Source organism: Fusarium proliferatum (assembly GCF_900067095.1).
Source record: "Fusarium proliferatum ET1 genome assembly, contig: FPRO_scaffold006, whole genome shotgun sequence".
In the NCBI taxonomy this organism is placed as follows: Eukaryota; Fungi; Ascomycota; class Sordariomycetes; order Hypocreales; family Nectriaceae; genus Fusarium; species Fusarium proliferatum.
In genome coordinates, this window is record NW_022194795.1 from 2,107,272 (window position 1) to 2,128,000 (window position 20,729).

Genomic DNA, 20,729 nt, shown 5'->3' on the forward strand with positions numbered 1-20,729 from the left:
TCATTAGGTTGTTGCTGGGAGTGAACTATTCGATGAGAGCACGGCCTGCCTCTCCCACGCTCTCTGTCTTTGGCACCTAGCTGTTGGTGCTGGGAATGTAGATCCTAGCGCCGAGATGAGTAGGAACAAACCAGACACAAATAAGGCTATACCCGGCCGTAGGGCGACTCGTTGAAGCCTTGCCAATGTTAAGAATAAATGAATTGACGATTTGTGCTTGGCCCTCGGCTTTGGTGAAGTGTAAGTGGTGTTGTTTCAGTGAGATATCTAATATTTCACTCTTCAAAAAGCGACGAGCGATGCCTTTCTTTTAAGACAATATAAACTGAGGGTTTTGGCAAGTTGAGTTGGGCACAAAAGAACCGCCAAATAGGATGGGACTTCTGGCATCAGACAGCCACGTTCTTAACATTGGCAAGGCGTGTTGCTCAGTAAACCAGAGAAGCTCCTTTGTGGCTGTTCTATTTTCGTTATGCGCGTTTGTCGAAAATAATGATAATAATGATAATACGGAAACTAGCAGTTGTCCTATTGTGATTTCCGAAAGGATCGGTTTTGAAAATTCCAGTAATCATAATAAGGGGTGACTGTCATCACCAACAGAATCGTCTCCCAACTTCATGCCATGACTGACCGATGACAACAGAACGTACCCCTTCATCCAATCACTTGTGTCTCTATCGGCATTTATGCAACGTCTGCGCTTGGGCTGTCCAATCGCAAAACAATGACATTCCCCAAGACATGTCCCAAGCGCCTACTGAGACATTACTCGTTGGTGCTGGTGTATCGAGTCAGGGAACGGGCCGCTGTCAAAGCCACAGCATTGTCTTATTCGATAGATCCCCATGGACATATCAGAGCCCGCATCAACTTGCAGATGTCATTGAAGGTTATGGCGGTGCCTTTCACCGACCTTTTCAAGTTACGGGAGATCTAGACGATTCGCCTTCCATCGGTCAAACAGAAGGCCGAAAGCCCTTGTAATCTTGAGACTATCGAAAACTGTGCCCCATAATCCTTGATTTTGTCACTATGATGTGAATATTCAGGTCTTCAGGTGACAAGTGACAGAGCCCTGCATGAAACCAGATAGCCTCCCAACTTGGAACACCGGCTCCTTGACATTGCTGCTCCTGGTCACTCTCTTTCACGGAAAATCCTATCACTCCACGTATTGATCCTCTCAGGAGCCCGTCTTGATCTGCCGCTGGTGGCGGACATCAATGATGACAACGACCACTGAGGACCTATAGACGCATCTGTGAAGATAATGACTCCACGGCCGCGGCTAAGCTGCTTCTCGATCTTGAAGTGCTGGTCTTTGGCTATTCTGAGGCAAGGCTTCTACTTCAACTAGAGGGTCTGTGAAGGGCTGTTCACAAACGCGTATATAACTATACAATTCTGAAAACGAAACAGAGTTATAATACGTTTTGATCAGCCAAGGGCATCCTTCTCACAATATGGGGCAAAGTGCCCAATCAATACTGCTCCATAAAGGGATAAAAGGGGCAGTGGTGTCCATCTGGCTGCACAACGCTGGTCTTGCCGAGTATATTCCCCCAGAAGTAGCATTTTAAAATCTGACCTTGAATGAACCGTCTCAGTAACCTCATCACCAGTCGTGAAACCGGATGGCTTGAATTGAGTAAAAGTGGTTACCATGTAACCTGAAGAGACCGGCGCCAGTATTCTCAAAAGAAAAACATAATCATTGAATTCATGAGACTACGTAAGGTAAGTGCTATCCTTGGTCAAGACTCGGAGGTAATTTGTCCCGTCACTTAGCCTGGATTGACTTCCATTGCAGAGTCGCTAGGGCGTCGAGTCAAGTCGTAACCTCCTACTTCGCAGATCTGCAGCGCAGACACCTATCCCTTTTTTCGGCAAATCTATTCCATCCGTCTAAACGCCATCTCAGGTCCACGCTAAAAGGGCAGCCTGGAAAATTCTTCTCTGAACTCGATCGGCGAGCAGTATCACTCCAATTCAATCGTTCCTGTCGGTCTGTTAATATCACAAGTATGCGAAGGAGAAGCATGCAGGAGGCTCTCACCTGGAGGCTTAGACGTGGTGTCGTATACCACTCTCGCGATGCCATCGACTTCGTTCACAATGCGTCTGCTAATAGCCTTGAGAAGACTCCACTCAAACTCGTAGGGCTCAGCACTCATCATGTCCAAGCTGGTCACGGCTCGCAGAACACAGATGTAGCCATACGCTCTGGCATCACCCTGCACACCGACGGCTGTTGACGAATGCAAGTCAGATATCGATACAAATTCGTAAAATGCGAGAAAAGGGGTTACCTCTGTTTGTGTCAAGCGCGGCGTAGGCTTGGGTGACCTGGCAAATCGATTAGTAAAATTTCTCTCAAATGATAGGTGCTCGCGTCGAACCTCGTCATAAATTCCAGCCTCACGGATCATGGAGATGAAGATGTGGTCCGCCTTGCGCACAATTTCGACGCGTTCGCGGGTGACTTCGCCGATGATTCTAATACCCAAACCAGGGCCAGGGAAAGGGTGTCTCCCAATGAGCTCCTCATGAATCTGCAGTTGGCGTCCAAAAGCCCGCACTTCGTCTTTGAAACTATGTATTGTTAGCGATCGTGACAAGTGATGGCACTCTGATTAGATTCGTATTCAAGACTAATCACGTACAGTTCTCGGAGCGGCTCAAGGAGCTTGAGGTGTGCCTCCTGTTGTTTATCAGTATCTTCCCATTAAACTGTTGGAATGTGGGCGCAACTTACGCCGTTTTGCATGCGAGCAGGAAGACCTCCCGCATTGTGGTGAGCTATGCAATTGTTAGTGTCTATAACGCCATTCGCGAGGTGCATAAGAAGTCAGGATTAAGGGGTTTGCCTCGGTGTTCAAAGCGGAGGTGTATTTTTTCTTCTCGCTCTCCCAACGACATAACAAATGAAGAATGGTAAGACTTACATTTGATGGTGGAACTGGCAGCTCCCTTGAAACTCAAACTTTCCACAATATCCGCTATATCGTGTTAATATTTTCTATTCATATTGAGCAAAGTTAACAACTGACCATAGAGTGTTCCCTGAAGGAACCATTCGACCTTTCCGGCAAACGGTGTGTTTTCTGCTTCCTTCTCGATACTGTAAAAAGAAAATTAGTTAGTCTTCCGCGGTTCAGAAGAGGACAAGCATATGCTTACCGGAGTGCCTCAATTTCAAAAAGATCGATAACTTTGTCTGGGGTCAGCATGGTAGGCTAGTTGACTTCCAGGGGTAAGTCTCACAAGTCTCTCCGATAATCTTCCTCTTGGCTTCTGGCTCCGTGACTCCTGCAAGACGGCTGAAGAAGAGATCAGATCCGTCCACCACAGTCAGGTTAATCCCCAGGTGCTTGTCCAGAGTTTCCTTGACCTGTTCGCATTCATTTAGACGCATCAGACCTAAAGCACATTAGAACATTGTTCGTAAGGCGCAAATACATTGTTAAGCATCAAAATCTCACCAGTGTCCACTAGAATGCTCTTAAAGCGGTCTCCAATTGCTTCCGTCAATAATTTAGCCCTGTTAAGCGTCAGTAAACCAGTGTTCGATACAGAGCTTTTGACCTGGGTAACATACGCCACAGTACTGTCGACACCTCCGGAAACAGCTCCGATCTGCAAAGTAATTAGCAAGTTGACATAGAACGTTGGGAAAGATAGGAACACATACAACCTGTGCTTTGTCGCCAACCAGCTTTCGAATTCGAACAATTTCTCGCTCTGAGAAGTTGTCCATCTTCCAGTCCGCTCGGGCACCACAGATCTTGAGAGCGAAGTTGGCGATTATGTCAGTTCCCCGCTCTGTGTGAGAGATCTCGGGGTGGAATTGGATGCCTGTCATCTTATTAGTAAAGGTTGGTGACAGCTTCATGAGACACACATACCAAAGACAGGCTGAGAATCGTGGGCAATACCAGCAAACTCGCTGTTCTTGGTGGTGGCAATGGTCTTGAAACCATCGGGTAGATGAACGAGCTTATCAAAGTGACTCATTACAACTGCAGTCAGAGAACGTTAGATATCATAGCCAGGCCAGACGAACAAGGTCTGCAGAACGAACCATTCAAAGAGTCTCCCAATCCCTCGAAGAGACGGTCAGCATGGTTGCCAATCTTACGAATGGCCATCGAAGTCTCTCCGTATTCACGGGCCACGCCAGGTGCCACATTGTTTGGGTTTACTCGCCATGCTGGATAGCCGTTAGTCAATAATTACTCGGATATGTCCAGGGGGCGTAATACCAATTAGTTGACAGCCATAGCAAACTCCCCTTCATGACACATTAGCAGTCTTTTCATCATTCTTTTGGCGTTCAACATACAACACAGGAACTCCGAGCTCGAACACGAGCGGATCCACGTTTGGTGCATCGGGAGAATACACGCTTGACGGACCCCCGCTAAGAATGATACCAACGGGTTTCCAGGAAAGATCTTTGAGCTTCTGAGTACATGGTAGCATCTCAGAGTAAACCCCAATAGATCGCAGACGTCTCAAGATGAGCTTTGTTTAATTAGAGTCTTATCACCCACATAGCAGGAGTAGAGGACAAACATGACTGGTCTGGGATCCTAGATCCAAGACGAGGACGGTCTTGATAGCATTGGTCAGTACTACATCGGGATTTGAGAATTTTTAGTCCTTACATCGAAGGTAGCATGCGGCGGCGCCGCGTCAAGTGTTTCGCTCATTTTTGGAAGAGATTTCTTGTCAAATCTTCAGGCGCGATAATTGTAAGTGGTTATATTGGAGGGACAAGGGACCTTGCAAGCATCTACGCGAAGCGAGCAATGTATAACTAAAAAAGAAAAAAAGAAAAATTCTATTTGGCTGACTCATCTCCATACAGCCCTACCGATGTTAGTACCGGTATCGCATCAAGGTGGTCAATCTTTATGAAATCCCGTTAATTTCCGTAAGTACATACTCTTAACCATGTTAATCATTTAACCAGTACCTAGCCCTGCCAAGTCCTAACCACATTTCTAAGTACTCCGGCTTCGTTAGACGCATACCCCGATATCTCATGATTGTAACACAGAAGCAAGCCTCTCATAGTGAGCGATGACAAGAGCGCTGATTTATAGTAGCAGTTTCTGGCGACATCTTATAATCGAATGGTTACTTTGCACTCAACGATCGAGAAAACATTCAGACAGGTCTGTCTTATACAAATTGGTTAGGTCAGCTCAAGGCAATCCCAATGTTCTACTGCCGTTCATATTGCAGCACCCTTTTAGTAGGTGAGAGAATCAGTCACATTTCTACTCATGGGGTGGCAAGTCTTGCTTGAACTGGTTTATGCTGGTTTTGTGTATGAGTTTGCCTCAGGGCCGCGCAAACTCAATGCGAAAAGGGAAGAAAGAAAGAAACACATTAATTCAGTTATTTGTCACTGTGGGAATCATCGGCTTCCAGTCCCAGTACTTGTGAGAGTTGTTAGGCCGGGGAGTCTTTGATAACAAAAGCTTTATATACCTCATATCAGCATCAAAGTTATTTACTCAGTGCATTTTCTTGGTGCCATCTTTTTGAGAGTACTAGTAAACCGGGAGTGATAGCCTTCTCACGGCTATGTTAAGAGCATTGTACCTTCGGGTATGAGTAATCGAGAACTATGAGACCGCTCATGTGGCTGATCAATGTTTGCACTACTGAAACTCGAAAACTCGACCTACCTTTTCAACCCGGGACCTCAGAGCTTTCCTGATGGCCGATGGGGTTTTTCACTCCTAATCATGCAACAGTAGAGGGGTCCTGCTACTCACACAACATATCCACATCGCAACCATTCATGTTCATAGTACAGCCAAACCGAGCCTCCTGAACTCCAAAGGAGTTACATACGATAGTTTCTTCCATCGGACAGACACTTCAGGGGCAATCTAAACACAGTCAACTTTTGTAACTCGAATACTAATGAGAACAAGCACTGAACTAAAACCACAAGACTATGTGGGAGGAAAGGGTCTAGGGAAGGTGAACGTGCTCAAGAAAACGCCTTGGAGTAAGAAGGCGTCCACAAGCCTTCTCGAGAGAAGACCTTTCCTGCAACTAACTTGCCTCCTGAAGCCCAGAACTTGCCGGGACTATTGCTTCCCCAGTGCTATGAGCTCTCCAATGCCCGCCAGACCATCTCGAAATGGGGCTTCTCGTACTGAAACAAAGTCAGACACAGATGGAGACTGCTTTTGAAGATACACAACCTGTGAAACAATTGCAGAATATCTGGGAGAAATCGAGTTGTGCGTCATACGACCGGCTGTTTTCTCGTGGAGAGATCACAAGCAAGCATGAGCTCTGTTCTCAGTCACACTCCAATTGCAGAGTAGATTGCCATCAGGGTGCCATAAAAAAGATATCGACACTGGATTGCAAGAGAATCACCATCATACTATGCTCCCTAATCCTCCCATGGCCATCTTCTCAGGGATATTGCTTGTCATTACTTGAATAAAACAATAATTCAGGACCTGGTAACCGACCCACGAATGATTCCATGGCAGGTTTCACGGAGCACGGTTATTCTAAGACTGTTGGGGGAATGTTTAAACTATATTCATTCTCTGGCCAGCATCAATCTGATACAAAAAGGAGTCTCAGTGTCACCTCGTAGCAATAGCTTCGCATCCTCAACAAGAACGCTCACTTAGGCCAGGGCGCCCATAGGATCCCATGGCGGGAGAACAATTGCTTCCTTCTTGAGCACATCACGAACCTCCTTGCTGCAGAAGCGAGGGTCTACAACAGCCTGATAAACAAACTCGTCGAGCCAAGCATCACTCATAACAAACCATCCTTTGTCACCAGCCGCAGTACCCCAACTGTTCTGCACTCTCCAACGGACAGGCTTGCCGGTCTCCTCGTCCAGATGAACTGCAGTCAACACCATAGCGTGAGTCATCTGGCTCTCCTGTGTCGTCAATCGCTGTGCTTTGCTCATGCCGAGCAAGCTAGTGTTGAAACCAAGTTCGTAGTCGATGAGATCGAGGTCCATAATGCCCGACTTGGAGTCGGAGAACTTACCCACGTCGCTGCCGAAGAAGATGGGCAGACCAGCCTTGAGCATCTTTATGCATGTTCCCTTGAGGGTATCGATATCAACGTTCACGTAACTCACGCCACGTCCACCCACGATGTTACCAAGTCGCGAAACAGAGAGGAGAGAGAGCGGCTCGTGCCGAGGATCGTCCACAAGTGAGATCATACTCTCGATGGTGCTGGAAGTGATGCGAAAATCGGAACTATATATGTTCTTGGCGAATTCTTTAGGTGTAGCCTTGAGCTGATGTGACTTGCCATTCTTGTCGTTGTACTGCCAGGTGAAGGTTTCCTCGGAGCTTGGTGGTGGCCCAAGGAGAAGAGTCATGATGAGAGAGATCTCACGGAGCATTTTGTCTTTCGCCGACGAGAGTGTGGTAGCTGTGACACCACTCTTAGAGTTAATCAGACCCCGTAGCTTGAGTGCGAATTCACGAAGCTTGGTCTTGATAACACTATTAAGAATGCCGGAGCTCTGGGCATTCCATGTATCAGGGTAGAGTGTCTGAGGTACTAGACCATACTTCTCGACAAGGTTATAGACCATGTCCCACTGGCCACCATCAGAAACGATGTCGCCCAGTAAGGTTTGAACGACACGTCCTTCAAGATCCTCTCCTGCGGTATCGATGATCTGTTCCAGGAACCAGTTTGACTTTTCAAGCTTGTCCCAGAAGAAGAGATACTGCTGTGAGAGCTCAAAGTTCTCGAGATTATATCGCTTCATGATGGCAACTCGGAACACGTTTGTGGAGGCAAACAACCAGCAGCGGCCGCTTGAGCGCTGGTTCGTGATCGGATCTCCCTCGAATGGGATCTTGACATTATAGATCTGCTGGTCTGCGATTTCGATCGGCAGTGAAGTGAGCACCTGTCTCGGGTTTGCTGAGCTCAGTGCCGTGAGTGCGAGTCTCGGTGGATGTTAGCCTGGATAGGAGCGCCTTGGCAGCGGGAAACCTCACTTGTTCTTGGGATCTTTGAGAATAGCAGACTGCCAGGACTCGAGGACATGGATAGATAGACCTTGAGCCTCGCGAGTCAAGGGTCCGACCGTACCCTTCTCAGCGTCGCTGCTAATTTCGACGTATTCATCATCCTCCTGGAGCTGGAGACTACGGAGGCGCTCCATGACAGCCTTCTCATGAAGTGTTGGCTTTGATGGTTGAGCACCCATGGTCACTTTAATACACGGGGTTGCGGGAGGTGATGGATGGTTTGGAGAAGTAAATGTGTAGGAGAAGAAATCGTGCGCTATCAAGGTTTAATGAGAACTTGTGACAGAGTTTCGTCACGCGCTGTCTCATCGAGCATGCCCGAACTTGCGTGATTGATTATCAGGCTGTACGGAGTACATGCCCATCCATCTAAGCTCTGTATTACGTTAGCGTCGCGCGGGGAAACACCTTGATGATAAGAGCTCTGGGTACATGCAATATGCCTTAACCACCACGACAATCATTAACATAATGAACAGAGCTTGAACTGATTAATATTTATTATATATAGTAAAAAAGAAACTCACCAGGAGAATAACGAATAAAGCCAAAAGGTCACTGAACAACAAGCCAGACGACGGCAGTTGAAATGTAGGGTAGCAATAGACTTGGAGGTGTCGGCACGTCTGGGCCGCGTATCAAACAACGGGGAGGCAGCATGTTTCTGTATATGGTTAGTTCAGGGAACCTTGAGAGCTCAGTTGCCACACCTAAATCTCAACAGTGCAGTCAGTCAGATGTTAACACGGCGGGACACAGACGTTTAGCTTTATGTAGATGCGGAATCAATTGACAATTACTACAGTCCATGTACAGAACTTTCCCATCTACGCAAAAGACTCCAATATTTCCAGCTAGCCAACATGATTTATCCAATCTCGACACAAACAAACTTGAACCATCTTGATACATACAACAGATCCCCAGGAAACTTGACATTGTACAGGTGACTCTCAGGACAGTCTGGACCTACTCCTCATGATCGAGGTAAGCCCAGTAGTGCTGTTCATCAACTCATTATGGTGTTGGGAAATAGTCGCGTTACAAGCGGCTGCCCGTCTTCAGAAAACAGTAAACACGCTTACAGGCGAGAGCCGTGGATGACCTTCATGTCAACGGCGAGCTCACGAGAACCGTCGTTGAGGACGAGGACACGGACGGAGCCACGGCCAGACTCGAAAGCGCTGTGGAGGCGGGAGTAGAGGTTGGACTGGTCAATGACGGGGAGACCCTGCTTGACGTCACCAGTCTCGGTCATGGCAACGATTTGACCCTCCTGCATGTCGAGGACACGGTACTGCTTGAAGACAGGGCCGAGCATGGACTGAACGACAACGCTAGGGGCAGGGTTGGAGATGAAAGAGGACTCCTCGTGGAGCTGCTTGGTGAAGAGATCGACACCAAGATAGCGGTACTGACCGGTGGCAGAGGAGGTGGAGATGCGGATGACCTGGCAGGGACGGCCCTGGAGCATCAAGAAGTCACCCAGACGGATGTGGTGGCAGGGGATGCTGACGGTGTTGAGAAGGCAGTCAGCAGAGGGACGGGGACCCTCGTGGATGTCAATCTCAATATCGCGACGACCTCCATGGGCGATGCGATCACCGAGCTTGTGAGCACCGGCGCGGAAAGAGTTGTATTGACCTGCTGACAAGTTAGCTTGGACTGCTCGCGAATTCATTACTACAAGATTGGTATTAACTCACCGTCGTCGTCGTAGTAACCCATCTTGGACTTGGTGTTGTCGACCTTGGTAGTTTCGACGGTTTCTTCAGTGAATCTCACGTCCTTCTTGTTAGATGGACGAGCAACAGGTGTGTCAACGGTGAAGTTGTTGACCTGAGTTGTCTTGGTATCGCGGTACTGGGGCTGGGAAGAGCGGCCGTCAACAGTGAAGTTGTTGATTTCAGTCTTCTCAGAAGTGTATTGAGGTCGGGAAGAACGGCCGTCAACAGTGAAGTTGTTAAACTCGGTCTTCTCGGTCTGGTTGTACTGAGGGCGAGATGAGCGTCCGTCAACGGTGAAGTTGTTGATTTCAGTCTTCTCGGAGGAGTAGAATTGGGGAGCGGGTCGGCCTTCAACGGTGTAGTTGTTGGCCTGGAAGTTGTCTTGAGTTTGGTAGTGAGAGTGAGAGTGAGAGTGGGAAGTAGGGTCTTCAGTGGAAAAGGCTTGGGCAGGGCGGTAACGCTGGCGGTATTCACGTTCAGCGAGATCGATGGGGGTGGAGTAGTAGGGATGACGGTGGGTGTCGACCTCTACGTGAGTGTGAGAAGTTTGGTATTGGGAGGGTGGTTGGTACTGAGAGGGTTGGTATTGAGAGGGAGGTTCAGGTCTGGATTTGTCTGGGTTAGCTGATGGATGTCTATAGTATCTCGCTTGCGTATCATATGGCAACGGGAGGCGGGCGGCCCCTGAGGTAACTCCACCGCCTTGCTCAGGCCAGAGGGCTTAAGCGCACTAGTGGACCGGGGATGTGAAGCAAAAGCAAATTGGGTGCCCAGCCAAGCTGAGGTGGTTGGCGCGGTAGCGTACATGGGTAGGGGTGTGATGTGAGACGGTGTGTGGTGAGATGTGATGTGATGAATTGAGATGGCTGGGGGGACTCATGGGGCCGAAGCGCCTGTGATGAGTGTGGGTTGTGGCCAGCCGAGTTGAGGAAAGCGAAAGTGAAAATCGGACTGCGGAGGAAATGCTCAGGGGGAGGGAAACGACAATTGCTACCGTCACAAGTGATAGGAGACATGCTTTTTGACATGTTCCACCTGATCAACATGAGCGAGAGAGAACTGCCCTGACCTGGAGAGCTATGATTTCGCAGGCCATTGCGGACTCGTCTCATACGGTCGGCAAATAGGTAGAAAACGTGTAATATCGAACAACACCAGGGGGCCAAGGAAGTTGTAAAATCGGACATACCGTCGCGAGTCTTCACGGATAGTAAAGTGCTCTTCTTCGTGCTCGAATTTCTGGACACCGGGACGGCGGTAACGTTCTTCTTCACGCGTAATACGGACCTCTTCTTCGCTAAAGCGTTGCTCTCCGCGAGGAGGAACCTGTTCGGCGGTGACAGAGACAGAAGAGTATTGACCTTCCCGTCCGGCTTGGGGCTGTTGGGGCTTGATCTCAACCTCTTCGTGGGTTTTTGTTTCGGTAACGGTCTGGGTATGGGATTCGGATTCCCGATATGTCGATGGGAAGATGCTGAAGGGAACGGGGACGCGAGCCTCAAAGTCCAGATTTGCGACTTTTGATGGCGCGAGAGAAGCTTCTCATACAACCTTCCGAAACTCGAAAGGAAGACAAGAAGTTCTCTGGCTCTTGTTCCTAGAAACAAAAGTCGAAGAGAATGGAAAAGAATCGGTAGATGGCGAGCGAGGGCCTTCAGTCGTTCTTTTCTTCTTGTCTGGGTGAGGTTTTGTTTTGACGAAGTTGATGTGGATGGCGATAATTGGAGGGAGTAGGAGGAGAAGAGGGACCGAACAGGACGCAGAACGAAACTGGGCTTTTGAAGACGGGGGCAGGATTGGACGACTTGAGCCAAACTGAGCGTTGTGTTGCTCCCTCGGCAGCGCTGTGTCCTGTTGATCCGTTCTGTCCTGTTCTGTCCCAGCGACCCAGCCCTTTCTCACGCACTTTGCCCTCTCCATCGTTTTTACCTCGCTCACTCACCCCCATGGGCGTGTCGATTGTCTCTGGCTTGTTGTCGCCGATTGCTTGTTTACCACTCGTCTTGTTTACTTGCCAGGGGGTTAGCAAGTCGTTCTATTTACCTCTTACCAAATCGAGTATAAGCTCAAGACCTAAGCCCCGTATATGGTAGTGCTCCCCACCCACTCTCATTATTGCAGCCCCGTCTTGGCCTCGGAGTGCCACTTTTATCCCTTCCTCCTGCGTCTCAGCCAGAGACATTCAGCCAGCCATCGAAGCTCTCGAAGCTCTTTGCCTTATCTGACCTAGCCTGACCTTAGCTTCAGCCAGTCATGAAGAGGCCAGCTACCTAGCTGTCCGCGTCGTCAGCACAGGTTGCACAGCTATCCGCCCATCCTGTTCCACGCAGTTCCTCTTCCAGCTCCGATCTTCTCTCGCCCTTGCACGTATCCGAAGGGCCCATGCTCTGATGGCTCCCAACTGCCAACTCCTGACATCAACAGTAATAATAGAAAGTGGAACACAACCCCATACGAGAGATGGGACATTGGATCCGTCACCGCTCCGCATCCATTGAGCCTGGGAGACTGTGATGAGCGGCATCCCGTCATTTCAAAGCCTGGGGTCGAAGGTCTTCCCCTGCCTTCACATTCGTCTTAAAGCTCTCCGTCTGTCTACCCGTACCAGTGCTCCGTTCCTGGCAATTGGAAGGGCCTAGCAAAACAAAACAATGACTGTCCAGTTAGAGTTCCTCTTGAACGCCACATAAGCACCATGGTTTAATCAGGGGGCGGGGACAAGCATCGAGGCACTTTGAGCGCTACCACACAGTATCCCCAACCACTCGTTTATCATTTCACCAAATGGCTTTCTGTCTATTGACGGAACTCGAAAGATGATAAGGACTGCCCATTCTGAAAGTGCCGAACTGCACCACCCCCTTCCTGTATTCAATCAAGATTGGCCGGAGAATGAATGACAAGCGCGGAAACGGAATCAAGTCCTCAGACCTCAGTGATAGATACCCAGTTGGCCAACGGCGCGACGGCTGTTTGAGGGGCTCATGCAAGTTGTAGCCTTTGTCCCATTGGCTGCCATGTGAAATCCCAACCTCCTCAATTTAAGTAACTTTCGAATGGTTCAAATCAGCACACACCAGCTTTTGTTCAGCTGCAGCGGAAGTGGATGATCAGGCATGCATGAAATCAGTCGTAATGAGCCTGCCGTTGCTGTCGTGGAAGCCAACCATTGGACCTTGAAGCAGCGTTTTATGCAAATGCATTAATTAGTGCAAGTTCTGTTCAGTGGTAGAGTGGTCGTTCCCCAAACCCTCATGACTGAAGTACTGTACGGATAAAGCCTTGCCTCGGTAACAGTTTGGCCTCAGAAACTGACGTTGGGTGTCAAGCTGGCCTCCTTACTTTCATCAGTTTCAGAGGCTCCTACGGTAGCTACTAGTACCTACTTAGCCCATGTTTGAAACCCTGCCGGCTCATCACGTCGTTCGTTGGCTGCTGGAAGTTTTGCCCTTACTGCATTCAATGCATTATAACTGTAATCATTGACGTCTGACGACGTCCAATTGATTGCATGCTCTTCTATTACAGTGCACCCATTCGATTTCTGCTGACGAAGCACAGTCTATTATTTCATGGTTAGTCCGGATAGATTCTCACAATCAATAGATCAACAAACTTAAGTAGGCTTCTATTGAAATACGCCAAGCCTTGGTGTGGTCTCGGCTTCTGGTTGCTGTGACAACTAGAAAGCAGTAGCAATTTGCTGACTATGGATCCTTATTTGAGTTGTTAATTTGCGACCTGGGTCTGATAATCTCAGGCCACCACTAGCCTCTGGCGTCAGCCTTCAGGTCCCAGCCGCGGTTCGAGATTTGTACCCCGTGCGAAACGCGATTCGCGAGCGGCTTTGATGTTGCATTGAATGGATCGATTGATTTGAAGTTTAGTACGTAGTCAACAAACTGAACAGAGTTCCTCGGCCCAACGGCATCTGCTGGATTCTCACGTGTGTCCTTGGGCCAAATTCCGCGGCGGAATTCGTTGAGACTTGTGTTGTGCCGATGCCGTTTTCTGAGACAAATCTGGGGTAAGCCGTACATACGTTACGTGACGATGCGTTACGCGTGTTATCAGAACCCCGATGAAGATGCTTATGCAAATCTGATGCGCATTTTCAGATTTTATCTTCCGCATATTCCATCGATTTCACTAGGCTCCAATAGTAGTATTTCTACGAATAAGGAATTCCCCAACCGTTGCTGCAATGTGTTTACATAGTTCTCCATGTTGCCTTGACGTCTGGGTAACACGATACGGCTTATTTAGTAAGACGGTCCAGTGCGTTTCTTCTGTGGATTGGAAGATCCTCGTACGGGCATCAGCCGATTTTCGTTTTTTATATGAATCGCTGAAGCTTCTCACGTCCTCCTGAACCTAGTAGTAGTCACACGCGTAGAAGGACCAACTCTAGTCCGATGTTTTTGAAGCATCTAAGCATCTAAGGTGTCGAAGCCATTCAGAACGAGGAGCATACCTACCTAGTGTATTGGCCTCAAAGATTCTTGCCTATTTATAAGAACAAGCTTCAATGGCAAGATCCTCGTTGAGTGCCTCGGTGGTTCATACATATAATGAAATTCAGTCACGTGTCACCTGGATGATGTCAGCATCGTGCCCCTCCAACTACCCCACGACAACCAAGTTGCCCGCGATGATGATGTCGCTAGTATAGCTTGATATTTTCATGATTGTATAACGCTGTTTTGAGCGAAGCACTTGAAAATGAAGCAAAGATTCTCTTCTTTGGATGTTAAAGTAGGTCTTTTACCGAAGCTACTACCTTGAACTGTTTCCTAATTATTGAACCAAGATCATTGCGCATGAGCTCCAGGAACGACTGGTGACTCTTCGACTCTCCAACGTATACGACCTTTCGTCCAAGATTCTCCTGCTCAAGTTTGCGAAACCAGACAACAAAAAGCAGCTTGTCATTGACACGGGCTTCCGCTGCCACTTGACGAAATTCGCGCGTACAACTGCTGCGGCCCCTTCCGCTTTTGTTGCACGTTTAAGAAAGTTTCTCAAGACCAGACGGTTGACGTCAGTTAGACAAGTGGGCACCGATCGAGTTCTCGAATTCGAGTTCAGCGATGGCCAATACAGATTGTTCTTGGAGTTTTTTGCTGTGCGTCAATTGCCATACGATCCAGAAAAGCCACTGACCTTTATGTCTTAGAGTGGTAACATTATTCTCACGGATGCCGACTTGAAGATCCTTGCCCTCGCAAGAACCGTTTCAGAAGGTGAAGGTCAAGAACCTCAGCGAGTCGGCCTACAATATTCCCTGGAAAACAGGCAGAACTTTGGCGGAATACCTCCTTTGACAAGAGAAAGGGTACAAGATGCCCTAAAGACTGCCGTGGAAAAGGCAGCCGCCGCTACTGCATCATCAAAGAAGCAGAAGGGTAAGCCTGGTGGAGATCTGAGAAAGAGTTTGGCTGTGTCAATTACAGAGTTGCCTCCAGTGCTTGTAGACCACTGCCTGCACACAAATAATTTCGACACTACTATCAAGCCTGATGAAACACTGGCCAATGAAACGCTGCTGGCCGAGTTGGTCAAGTCACTTCAAGAGGCCAGACAAAGTGTGGAAGAGCTCACCAGCTCAGAAGCATGCACTGGCTACATATTCGCGAAACGTAGGGAAAGAACCGAGGGAGCAGAGGCAAGTGACGAATCTAAGACGCAGCGTGACAATCTTTTATACGAAGATTTTCATCCGTTTGTCCCCTACAAACTCAAAAAGGACCCCACCATTGAGATCCTTGAATTCACAGGATACAATGAGACAGTTGACGAATTTTTCTCATCTTTAGAGGGTCAGAGACTGGAGTCCCGACTAAGCGAGCGAGAAGCAGCTGCGAAGCGCAAGTTGGAGGCCGCGCGAAATGAGCAGAGCAAACGAATCGAAGGGCTTCAAGAGGCACAGGCCCTCAACTTTCGTAAAGCCGCCGCCATTGAAGCGAACGCTGAACGAGTTCAAGAAGCTATGGATGCTGTCAATGGATTACTCAGCCAAGGAATGGACTGGGTAGATGTTGGCAAATTGGTGGAACGCGAGAAGAAACGGCACAACCCCGTTGCTGAGATTATCAAACTTCCTCTAAATCTTGCCGAGAATCTCATTACGCTTGAGCTGGCCGAGGAAGAATTTGAGCCAGAGGAAGACGACCCCTACGAAACGGACGACGACAGCACCCTTGGTGACGATGAAGGTACATCGACAGCAAAGGCAAAACAGGCCAACAAAGCCCTAAGTGTGGAAATCAACCTTGGACTTAGCCCTTGGAGCAATGCTCGAGAGTATTTTGACCAGCGGAAGACGGCCGCCGTAAAGGAAGAAAAGACCCAGCAGCAGGCCTCAAGAGCCCTGAAGAATGCAGAGCAAAAAATCACCGAGGATCTCAAAAAAGGGCTGAAACAGGAAAAGGCACTGCTTCAACCAATTCGCAAACCAATGTGGTTTGAGAAATTCGTTTGGTTTATCTCATCCGATGGATATCTTGTGATCGGAGGCAAAGATGCCCAGCAAAATGAGATGATCTACAAGAAATATCTCCGGAAAGGAGATGTATACTGCCACGCAGATCTACATGGGGCATCCAGTGTTATCATCAAGAACGACCCAAAAACTCCTGATGCGCCCATTCCTCCAGCAACACTGTCTCAGGCCGGATCACTCGCTGTATGCTCGTCGAATGCTTGGGACTCGAAAGCAGGCATGTCTGCATGGTGGGTAAACGCTGATCAAGTTTCCAAATCTGCACCGACAGGCGAATTCCTACCGGCAGGAAGTTTCATGGTCCGGGGAAAGAAGAATTTTCTGCCTCCAGCTCAACTTCTACTAGGTCTAGGTGTTGCATTTAAGATCAGCGAGGAGAGCAAAGCTAAGCATGTTAAGCATCGCCTTCGCGATGCCAAATCTACTGGTGGCGATGATGCTTTGGCAGCAGCGCCACCGCAAACAGAAGACAGGGCAGGCGATCTGAGTGAAGTTGAAGGAGAACAATCAGCCGAACCTTCTGACAATGAATCCGAAGACGAACAACGAGACGAAGAATTACGTGACAACCCCCTTCAAGCTTTCGGTAAGGATGAAGACCGCAACGACGAGGCTGAACAGGCCGAAGAAGGCTTGTCTGATCTCAAGATCGCGGATGACACAGCCAACGAGGCTCATATCCAAGAAGTGGGGAAACTAGATGAAAATGAAGCAGTGGGAGTAGAAGCAGAAGAGCGCGAAGACGATGAGTCAGTTAGACCGGACGACGAGACAGCTGGTAAGCCAGTTGACACAAGACCGAAGAATAACGGTCCCAGCTCTTCGAAGAAAGGCCCCCCAAAGCGAGGCCAGAAGGGCAAGGCGAAGAAGATCGCCTCAAAGTATAAGCATCAAGATGAGGAAGATCGAGCTGCCGCAGAAGCTTTGATCGGAGCAACAGTTGGACAAAAGAAGGCTGAAGCCGAGGCAAAAGCTAAGGCGGACCGTGAGCTCGAGCTCGCTGCTGCGAAAGAGCGACGCCGCGCGCAGCACCAACGAGAGCAGAAAGAGACAGCCGAACACGAGGAGATTCGACGTATTATGATGGAGGAAGGTGTTGATATTCTTGATGAGGACGAAGCCGGCCAGATGACTGTGCTTGACTCCATTGTTGGCACGCCTCTTCCGGGAGATGAGATCCTAGAGATCATCCCTGTTTGTGCTCCTTGGAACGCTCTCGGACGCTACAAGTACAAAGCGAAGTTGCAGCCCGGCGCGACCAAGAAGGGCAAGGCAGTTAAAGAGGTTCTCGATCGTTGGAAGGCAGCTTCTACCAAGAAGGGTGTTGTTGACGAAACCGCTCGTGATACTGAAAGGATGTGGCCGCGTGAAGTTGAGCTTATCAAGGCGCTCAAGCCTGAAGAGGCATTCAACGTCGTACCGGTCGGTAAAGTGAGGGTCATGATGGCGGGTGGTACTGGCGGAAATGCTGCTGGAGGCGGAGGTGGTAGCAAGAAGGGTGCAGGCGGAAAAGGGAAGGGCGGAAGAGGAGGCAAGGGTTCAAAGAGATCATAAGCAGCGAGCAAACGTTCATATTAGCATCAAGTTGAAGAAAATGAGTTGAGGTTGAAGTACATATAGAGTGCTATTTCTAGAAAACCCAGTAACGTATTGCCATGATATCCAAGTGCTGCAAAAGATGGGCAGCTCTTCCATGTCACACACATTTCCTTATATTATTCATGAAATCATAAATCATAACTTGCTCATCTCACGCTATAGCTGACCTTGTCAAATTTTCTGACGTCGTCAGGCATACGTGCAATACACAATTCACCACAGAATTCGCCCCATTCACCGCTCGTCGCATCGCGAACGGCGTCTCTCAGGGCCCTGCCATAGCGCTCCCGGAAGGCTTGCTTCACAGCGCGCATGTGGTGTGGATCCCAGTGGTATCGAACGAGACGTGAGATGAGTAGCTCACGGCGAAGGCCATCTTTACGGGACGCTGAGGTGGCGTGATGGATGAGGAGGGCATCACGAACAGGACGATTGATAACACCATTGAGGATGTGGGCTAAGAGTTCACCCTGGACAATGTTAGTATTAATTCATCAATTGCAAAGGGGGAATGGCTAGGCCTTACCACAAGATTTCCGCTCTTCTTGAGAGCGTCGCGAGCAAAATTGGAGCGATGCTGTCGCTCATATTCCTGCAGAATGGCGCGCAGATGAGAGTCGCTTCGAAGTATGATGATGTTGATCATCGCCGTCTCGCCACCCTTTTCAGACCTCACAGATCGACGCAAGTCAGCCACGTCCTGGTCAACAAGAGCATAGTCAATTGGCACAAGTCGACCATAATGATCGTATTCCTCCATGCGCCGCTCTTCCAAAACAAGGAGAACAGCCTTTTTGAACTTGTCTTCTTTAAGTTCTTCCTTCATACACTTGACGAGGCTGTTGTCATACTTCTTATCTGTGAATGCATCCTTGATGTAACGTATTTCACCGTTGGTGCGTCCCATAAGAGACTCAATGAGAAGCTCCCTGCGAGTCTTGTCGCCCTGATACCAGAAATTGGCCCAGTACGCCTCGCTCTCCCACATGCCGAGAGCAACGGAGTAGCAGGCCTTCATCAATAGCGGATCTTCGTCTTTGAGACGAGCACGAATATGCTTGGCGATGTTCACGCCTTTGCGCTCAGAACCCGTCTTGACAAGTGCCTTGTAATCCGCGCGAAGCTTCATCACTTGATCGTGCGTCAAGCTTGGTAGGATTTCAATGAGTGGTTCGGTGTCGGGACGGTGGCTCCCCTTGAGGGCCTGTGCAAGTTGAGTGGTGATATCTTCGGAGTCATGGAAGCGGGCACGCCGGCTACGGCGTCTGCTATCGCCCTCATTATCAGAACCCAATGGAGAGAGCGCCTCAAGAGCTTTATTGTCATCGCTTGGGTGCTTTGAGGCTAGCAGTAGAGGAGACGGCATGGGCGAACAGTCCTGATAAGTACCATAGTATGACTCGAGCATAGGCGACGGAGGTGCATTGGCTAGAGATGCGCCAGCCAGTCCGCCGGCGGCCAAGCCTCCCACAGTCAGCCCAGTGTTGATGCTGAGACCTGACATTCTCTCACTGGGGGGCTGAGGGGACTTGTCTTTTCGGCTTCGGTGCTTGTCCCTAGACCGCGATCTGTGACCGTCCCTTGATCGTGATCTATGCCGGTGGTGTTTGTCTACTCCCAGAGTATCTCGTGGAGGCGACTTATCTCTCCGGCGTGATCGTGATCTGTCGCGCGACTTCTCGCGCTTTCGGCTACTTGAGTCGACAGTCAAGCGGTCTGAGCTACCTCGGGGACCGGAAGACCTATCCCTGCGTCGGTCACGGTGTTTCTCATCGTCGCGGCTTCGAGGCTCAACGTTCATGACGTTGGCACTCGAGCCGTAGGTGTCATCGTATCGTGCATCTTCTCTTGTCTTGCGTGAACCATACTGGTCAACGGATGGATTTCCGGTTTCTCGATGAGAATATCCGTAGGGTGGTTGTTGCGCATAGTACGAGTCTTCAGCACCTGGGGGAGGGTTATATGTAGTCATAACCTGGCTAGCAGTTGACGGAGCTCCGGTGGCCTTTCCATAAGCCAAGTCCGAAGAGTTTTTAGGTCGCACAGGCACGGGAGGCTTTCCGTAGGCCAAGCCATCGTCATCCTTGTCCTTCTCCTTGTCGTTGCCTGAAGATCCAGTGAGCTTGCGCATGTACTTCTGTGGCAGGAAGCTAAATTTGTCTTCGTCTTCCTTAGCACGAGGCTCTGCATTTTGAATGTATGGGTCTCTATCTTTCTCGCGGCGGCGGTCATCTGGGAAGGCTCCTGGAAGGCTGCTGTCGACCCTTTCGTGTGAGGAACGATATGGCGAGTCTCTTGGCGGAGAAGCGGTTCGATAAGTGGGCGGCTGAGGGTCGTAGCTGTACTGAGATGAGTTTCCGGGAATCACAGGATAGATTCCTCCCTCTTCGGGATAAGGTAGGGCGCCGCTTGCTTGCGGTGCGCCTGGGCGACTATAGCGATCATTGAGATCATCCTCTGGATAGATGTAACTGGGCTCGCGATTATCGCTGTAGGAAGGGCGCTCAGGTGCGACATCGCTCCTTGAACGACGGTCACGAGAGCGAGATCGAGAGCGATCCTTGCGGGACCGGTCATCAGGCTTGAGAGACATGGTCTCAGTTTCGTCGTGCTCTGTTTTTGTTCTGGAGAGGCAAAGAGCTCAGCTGTTGAAATAGAGGCGGGGATCTTTGGTTTGGAGGCCGGGGGGTCTCAGTCTCGGGTCAAGAGGGGCGCCAACTGAGAGAGGTTTTCAGCAGCAAGACAAACTGAGTAGCAAGAGTTCGACGATGAGGAGAGGCACTTGATATGAAGAAATGGACAAGTTCGAGAGAAGATGCCCAATTGAGCAGTAAACTCAAC

At 49.3% G+C, this 20,729-nt stretch overlaps 5 protein-coding genes across 5 annotated transcripts; 1 reads left to right on the forward strand and 4 right to left on the reverse strand.

Moving 5' to 3' along the window:
- Nucleotides 1-1,982: 1,982 nt before the first annotated feature.
- On the reverse strand, nt 1,983-4,715 carry FPRO_09738 (putative GMP synthase; the record flags this gene model as incomplete). The annotated part of the gene is made up of 19 exons (XM_031233162.1): nt 1,983-2,002; nt 2,060-2,251; nt 2,313-2,349; nt 2,403-2,595; nt 2,667-2,704; nt 2,759-2,802; nt 2,949-3,002; nt 3,054-3,124; nt 3,184-3,214; nt 3,268-3,423; nt 3,486-3,544; nt 3,602-3,639; nt 3,695-3,858; nt 3,909-4,022; nt 4,085-4,213; nt 4,266-4,294; nt 4,346-4,527; nt 4,579-4,617; nt 4,671-4,715. The coding sequence occupies 19 exons, from the start codon at nt 4,713-4,715 to the stop codon at nt 1,983-1,985; spliced, it is 1,635 nt and encodes a 544-aa protein (XP_031083026.1).
- Nucleotides 4,716-6,673: 1,958 nt separating this feature from the next.
- On the reverse strand, nt 6,674-8,239 carry FPRO_09739 (putative LAP3-member of the GAL regulon; the record flags this gene model as incomplete). Its single annotated transcript, XM_031233163.1, has 2 exons — nt 6,674-7,976; nt 8,028-8,239. The coding sequence occupies 2 exons, from the start codon at nt 8,237-8,239 to the stop codon at nt 6,674-6,676; spliced, it is 1,515 nt and encodes a 504-aa protein (XP_031083027.1).
- A 902-nt stretch (nt 8,240-9,141) lies between these two features.
- Nucleotides 9,142-11,707, reverse strand: FPRO_09740 (putative woronin body major protein precursor; the record flags this gene model as incomplete). Its single annotated transcript, XM_031233164.1, has 4 exons — nt 9,142-9,704; nt 9,767-10,392; nt 10,977-11,284; nt 11,336-11,707. 4 exons carry the CDS (start codon nt 11,705-11,707, stop codon nt 9,142-9,144), a joined length of 1,869 nt encoding a protein of 622 aa, XP_031083028.1.
- A 2,802-nt stretch (nt 11,708-14,509) lies between these two features.
- Nucleotides 14,510-17,843, forward strand: FPRO_09741 (uncharacterized protein; the record flags this gene model as incomplete). Its single annotated transcript, XM_031233165.1, has 3 exons — nt 14,510-14,542; nt 14,598-14,912; nt 14,964-17,843. The coding sequence occupies 3 exons, from the start codon at nt 14,510-14,512 to the stop codon at nt 17,841-17,843; spliced, it is 3,228 nt and encodes a 1,075-aa protein (XP_031083029.1).
- A 191-nt stretch (nt 17,844-18,034) lies between these two features.
- Nucleotides 18,035-20,481, reverse strand: FPRO_09742 (uncharacterized protein; the record flags this gene model as incomplete). The annotated part of the gene is made up of 2 exons (XM_031233166.1): nt 18,035-18,358; nt 18,415-20,481. 2 exons carry the CDS (start codon nt 20,479-20,481, stop codon nt 18,035-18,037), a joined length of 2,391 nt encoding a protein of 796 aa, XP_031083030.1.
- Nucleotides 20,482-20,729: the final 248 nt, after the last annotated feature.